This window comes from Lycium ferocissimum, chromosome 12 (assembly GCF_029784015.1).
Source record: "Lycium ferocissimum isolate CSIRO_LF1 chromosome 12, AGI_CSIRO_Lferr_CH_V1, whole genome shotgun sequence".
Classification (NCBI taxonomy): domain Eukaryota; kingdom Viridiplantae; phylum Streptophyta; class Magnoliopsida; order Solanales; family Solanaceae; genus Lycium; species Lycium ferocissimum.
The window spans coordinates 49,229,369-49,235,339 of record NC_081353.1 but is presented as its reverse complement, the minus strand read 5'-3'; the positions used below and the strand labels follow the sequence as shown (position 1 = coordinate 49,235,339).

Below are 5,971 nucleotides of genomic sequence, written 5' to 3'. Positions count from 1 at the left end.
GCAGTACCGTTTGGTCGTCATTAGATTTTCTTGGGGGCATTCAATGTCTGGAACCTCATTCTTTGCTTCCAAACATTGGGGGGCTACATATATATAAGATGAGGTACACTAATACCGGGGACTGCTCGGTTGAAATGTCTACATGTGTTCGAAATTTTATGAAAATTGTTTCTTGCTTTGAAATATCTTGTTCATATTCCTTGCCATGTTAAGCAATTACTGTCCTTGCCATGTTAAGCAAAAATTTTAGCCACGTTAAGCGAATTTCTTTGCCAAGACAAGCAGAGTTCGGTAAATTGACACAAGTAAACGTTATGCCGAAAACATTTATGCCACAATGAATAAGGAGATGTCCTTTTCTTAACACAGATACATAAGGGCCCTTTCTTATAACATTTAAAACTTCTAACAGAGAAGGTAAAGCCCGAAAGAAATTCTAAGGACTTGTCCGCAAATCAATTTAAGCACGATTCGGACGAAAACTACTCCTAAGAAGGCATTTAAAAATTGTTAAAACCTGAATCCTTTAGAAGAAAGGGCTAGTTGCACCCTAAATCTCTGGAGCAAAATCAAATAGATCGGCCAGGTCTTTAAGGCAATGACAACAACATATACATACATATATATATATATATACATACATATATACATACACATATATATACATACATACATATATATATACATATATATATATACATATATATATATATATATATGTATATATATATGTGTGTGTGTGTGTGTGTGTGTGTGTGTGTGTGCAAGAATAAAATTGTGAAGCAAAATTAAAACTTCATAACATAGAGAGGCTTGAAGGCAAAGGAAAAGGCATGCAAGCCTAGGAGTTGACCCGTCCATATTTTGGGGAATCAAGGAGAAGATGGCTCGCCCTCATCAGGAGTAGAGGCAGCCTTATCTTCGCTATCAGAACTACTGTCCTCAGATATCCTCAGGTTTGCCATAGCAGATTCAGCCGCTGCAAAGTCTATCTCAGCATCTATCAAAGCTTTTTCCAAGTCCACTTTCTTGTCTAAGGCCTCCTGGAAAGCATCCTGCCGGGACTTTAAGATTGCAAGATCACGCATCAGGTTGATCCTTTGGTCCTGGCCAACTCGGCACTGTTGCATGCTATCCCACTTTGCCCTAAGGCGGGCTTGGGTTGCTCTGGAACTCTTGTGTCGTCCCCGACAGACCTCCAGTTCGTTCGACAGACGGTCGACACGCACCTGAAGGTTTTGGAGGTCGGAATCTTTGGCCTGCAGGGTTTTCATCTCTTCTTCCAGTCGGTGTCTGGTCTCGTCAACACTCAAACGAAGGGAATGCTTCAGGGATTTGGATTCACGGCATCGCACCCGGAGTGTATATGGACTTCCTGACACAATTGTCGGATTTCAGCAGTTACAGAGTCAAACATTCTCTGCATGAACTCTGGAGCAACAGGGGCAGCTATAAGAATTGAAGAGGTTATGTGATGACAAGCGAAGAAAAGGAGGAGAAAAGAGGCTTGAAAACTTATGTAATTCCATGTCTCTGGAACGGGGTTCTCAGATGGATGGTGGAAAAAATCTATTTGCATTGTAACGAACTGGTCCCACCAACCACGGTCGAAATCATCCTCGGCACTGGTAATCATACCAGGAGACCCCTTGGGATACAAGTTGATCATTCCACCCCGGAATAGATGGAGGGAGTAAAGCTGCATCAGATGATCGATAGAGAAGGTATGCCCGGCACGGTCGATGAGGTTCTAGATATAGTAGACGGTTCTCCATAATTAGGGAGCGAGCTGGCCCAAGCAAACCTGGTACCTGCGGCAGAAGGCCTCGATCAGACCTGGTACCGACGACAGAAGGCCTCGATCAAGAATTGGACTGATGAATGGTTGCATAACAATCTTGTAGGTATTTAGTAACATTTGAACTGTATCTCGGTGGTTCTTTACAAACCCTGCAAAGGGAAAAAAAAAATCATGCCCTGTGAGAATTTTCTTTTCCTTTTTAATTTGTTATATTTTAAAATGTAACAAAAAAAGATTGACATACTCCTAGCAGCCTCAGGGGTGTCAAATACTTAAGTTACCATATTGAACACTGCCTGTTTTTTGACAGGACAAAGAAAACGGTGTTAATGAAACAATCATTACTAGAAACAGAGGTTTATCCCGCCGACATTCAGTGGAAATTTGTGTTATAAAACATAATTTTCCCACCTCATTCCCATCGAACCAGCTCACTGGGAAAACACATGGTGAAAAACAGGTTCCCATTGAAACGCTGGGAAACTTTCTGATTTTTTTCTATGTGAAAACACTATTATATAGTTTTTTCTTTTTCCACCAACATTCGTTATAAGTAGTCACCAAACATTTTTCAGTGGGAAATTTCAGTGGGTAAAAAGTGATATTTTAGTAGTGAGTAACTCTACGATAATTAAGGATTCTATTTGCCAATGTTAAAAAAAGCAGGTTATAGACATACCAAAATTCTTGGTATCATAGATGATTCTGAAATAACTTGAGCATTCCTGCAAGCCTTATTTGTTCATCAATATTTATGCTTGTGCTGATAAAGTAAGAGGCTTAAATTAAATCTAAAATGACTTATTTGATGGGTGTCGATTATTTTACTTAATGAGTAGTTGTTCTCAATCTCTTGATAATTCATAGTAACTGCAACCTCTTGTAAAGGGAACTTCCTTCTTCTTCGACTCTGCAATAACAAGTATCTGCTCTTTCAGTTTGGGCATTTAAGCTATACATATTTAGAAATCAGTTATAATTAATTGAAGTACCTCGATATGATAATGACTCCTTTAAGTTAAAAAATGCAATTGTAATTCAATTTTAAAGGTACTATTTACCTAAATGCCATTTTACTATTGCTGTAAGGTCAACACCTTCATAAATGTTATCTATGCTTAATTCTGCGTCTTGGCCCATGCTTGTGGTTAGTTGTTCCAGAAATTTTAAAGCCTCCTGCGTAATTTTGCAAAAGGGAGTTGAAGAGTCAGCCACATAGATAGAAGGATGGTCAACTGAACACCACTGGTAGAGCTAGAGTTCTAGTTACGGATTCGATAGAATCCAGTAGCTTTAGCCAAAAAAAAAAAAAAAAATATTAAAAAAAATAATTGTATTAAGAAATCCACTTAATATATAATCCACTTAATATATACTCTATATAAATATTCTATATAGAAATCGATAAACTGCTTTTTCGAGAATCCAAAACCCATAACTCAAAATTCTGGATTGCCTCCGGAGAACAACCTTCCTCCGAAAATTAGACTATGTATATAGAAAATTATATTGCATATATTGGAGAAAATCACTTTTTATACATATATATTATATCTTGAACACCCTTATCGAAAAAAATGGCAAACCTTTCTCCCTTGAAATATTGAGCGAATGACAAATCATCAAAGAAACAATCTTCAGATATGAGCAAGGAAAGTTGGTTCGGGTCCTTGTTATTTATGCTGGCATAGAATCTTTTGATTGTGTTGGATGGTGAAAGTGAACGTTTGCCAATTTCAGGATTGACCATTGAATGCGCGATCAAGGACCTCTGTCTGCTCCTGATACTTCCTATTTTGAGTTTTTGTTCATTTAGTTTGGTGATTTTTGCATTTGGAGTTTTCAATAGCAGAATGCTTTGGCGACTCCTAAAATCTGGCGTGGACAATAAACTTTGCCAGACAATTTGACCTGAAAGTGCCATGTTAACAGGTATATAGCAGCATTGCAGAAAGATCAAATAATTTGATGCAATGCCTTGGCAGGGAGAAAAGGAATCACTGAAGTGCCTTTGTTAATATATTGGTGTAAATAAATGTTCTGTGCCTTGCTTTAAAATTAGGGTAAACTCAGAATATGATTCTTTGGTGTTAAACATGTTGCAATCTTCAACAGAGGTGGATGTAACATGTTTGCTACGGATTGACTCTTAGCATTTTCGACACTGAGTATATGTATTTAGGTAACAATTACTAAAATTACAACAACTATTAGATGTCGAACCCATAATTTTGAAAAGTGCAATAGATTCAATCGTAAGATTTTAAAAGTCAAACACATTAAGTTTTAATATTCTTGATCTGCCTCTATTCAGGGCAGGTCTATGACATTGTATGGTAAAAACAGAGGTTTTCCTTCTTTATTTTTCTTTCCCACTTCTTTAAAGCATTCAAATAACATGTCTGACGCTTCATATAATGCTATGATCTAAAATGAGCGAGAATTATAAAGTCGATTTTACCTTGTTTGGGAGTGAGGCATAGATATTTGTCTTAGTTTAGTGGTCTTAATTATAATGCCATGATGTTGGAGATAAAATGCCTTCTCATGATATTGTATAATAAAGAAATCCCATGGAGATAAACCGTAATGTTCCTTAGTACTGTTTACTAGTATGTGAAACCGAGCACAAACTAGAACTTTTCAAATCAAAATATCAAAACAATATGATCTCGCATCCATAAAAATTAAAGCATTAAAAACAACTAAGAGTTTATGATATTGTATAATAAAGAAATCCCATGGAATCATATCAACTAATGTTTCCTACTATTTCTACACATATGCATTATCTCAAAAGATTTTCTAAAACTATTTATCGGTACCAATTCTTGCATACGTGCCGCTCCGAAGACACACACTGCGATAAGTTGTAAAATTTAATTGGTGGTTTGTTCAACTGGCACAAGTCTGATCTTCTTTCTCCTTGGGCATCTCATAGCGACAAATAGGGCAATAATGGCTTGTCTCGAGCCACTTGGTGATACACTCTCCATGGAACATATGAGAACAAGGCATGCTAAGTATGTCATGATCAGATTCCTTCGTCACAAGCTCCTCTAAACACACTATACATTCGTCCTTGGTATTTTTTTCATCAATCTCCATCTTCTTTAATAACTGCATGGATGATTTACTAGCTGGCACCATACCATGCTCTTCCGGAAACAAAATCCTATAATCAAAAACATGGTCGTATTCCAATTTTACATCCACAGATAATTCCAACACTCCGTGATGACCCTTGTTAGACTCAGCGATACTACGCACTTGTGTCATTGTACTTTCCACTATCGCGTCACGTTGATCTTGATACACCGCGTTCCAATTCCCAAATAATTTTGAAATTTCAAGGTAGAATTTGACGTCGGACATGAGAACAGAAGGGGTGAGATAGATATTATTCGATAGGGTTTGCACTCGACGACGGTAGAGTACTTGTGGTTGTGTTAAATTATATGAAGATGGTATATACCAACTACCATGTCGAATCCGTAAGGATGAGATAATGTTTAAAAGGGGTAAAGAAGAAGACGATTGATGAGCATTCTTTGATAATTTTTGTTTTTGTGAAAGTTGGTTAACGATGCAGGAAAAAACAAATTGACTGTGGTTTCTCATATTGGAAGAATGTTATGAGAAGTTAGGTTTACTTTGCAAATACAATGTGCTTCATTGCTAATTAATTTATAGGAGAAGAAATTCTTGACCAAGTACGATATGGATCAAATTTAGAAACCTAATTTGATATGAAATGGGGTGTATGAGCTTTCCTTTGCCAGGATGGAGTATTGCAGTTTCACGCTTTTGGTAACATTTAATTAGAAATAAATATGTAATTGTTTAGTGCATATAGGACACTAGGATTAGAAAAACATACTACTACACGTTTTTATCTTTTCACTTTACGTTATTTACTTTAACAGCTTCTTTGGATGATTGTTACCCTTCGTATTGAAAGCTCTGCACACCACTACACACCAAGAGTACAAAAAATTCATATATACTATAACGTTTTAAAATTATATATAACTATTGTATTGGGTAAAATATAAAGGATCCAGCTGTACCAATGTGGTCGAGACACGTGGCACGAAGGATGAGACTTCGGATGAGTTAGCATCACTGCCACAGGGGGAAGATCTATGGTATGGGAAGAAGCTGTAGGTC

At 37.0% G+C, this 5,971-nt stretch overlaps 2 protein-coding genes and 1 long non-coding RNA gene across 4 annotated transcripts; all 3 read right to left on the bottom strand.

Annotated features, from left to right (window-relative positions):
- Positions 1 to 789: 789 nt before the first annotated feature.
- LOC132040976 (uncharacterized) lies at positions 790 to 1,549 on the bottom strand. Its single transcript, XM_059431686.1, has 2 exons — positions 1,516 to 1,549; positions 790 to 1,431 (listed from the first exon to the last, which is right to left on the bottom strand). Exon 2 carries the CDS (start codon positions 1,272 to 1,274, stop codon positions 873 to 875), a length of 402 nt encoding a protein of 133 aa, XP_059287669.1. The 5' UTR covers positions 1,275 to 1,431; positions 1,516 to 1,549; the 3' UTR covers positions 790 to 872.
- A 282-nt stretch (positions 1,550 to 1,831) lies between these two features.
- LOC132041040 (uncharacterized) lies at positions 1,832 to 3,104 on the bottom strand. 2 transcript variants are annotated; one of them, XR_009410845.1, is made up of 4 exons: positions 2,863 to 3,104; positions 2,630 to 2,711; positions 2,481 to 2,526; positions 1,832 to 2,097 (listed from the first exon to the last, which is right to left on the bottom strand). It is a non-coding gene; the product is annotated as an uncharacterized LOC132041040 (long non-coding RNA). The 2 variants fall into 2 exon arrangements; XR_009410844.1 differs by lacking the exon at positions 1,832 to 2,097 and having other exon boundaries at positions 2,385 to 2,526.
- Positions 3,105 to 4,442: 1,338 nt separating this feature from the next.
- On the bottom strand, positions 4,443 to 5,516 carry LOC132040954 (uncharacterized). Its single transcript, XM_059431652.1, has one exon. It carries the CDS (start codon positions 5,420 to 5,422, stop codon positions 4,697 to 4,699), a length of 726 nt encoding a protein of 241 aa, XP_059287635.1. The 5' UTR covers positions 5,423 to 5,516; the 3' UTR covers positions 4,443 to 4,696.
- Between the last annotated feature and the right edge of the window lie 455 nt (positions 5,517 to 5,971).

What these genes read in the sequence shown, in the direction of transcription:
- LOC132040976 (XM_059431686.1), bottom strand. Translation starts at nt 1,274, where the DNA reads ATGAAAACCCTGCAGGCCAAAGATTCCGACCTCCAAAACCTTCAGGTG.
- LOC132040954 (XM_059431652.1), bottom strand. Translation starts at nt 5,422, where the DNA reads ATGAGAAACCACAGTCAATTTGTTTTTTCCTGCATCGTTAACCAACTT.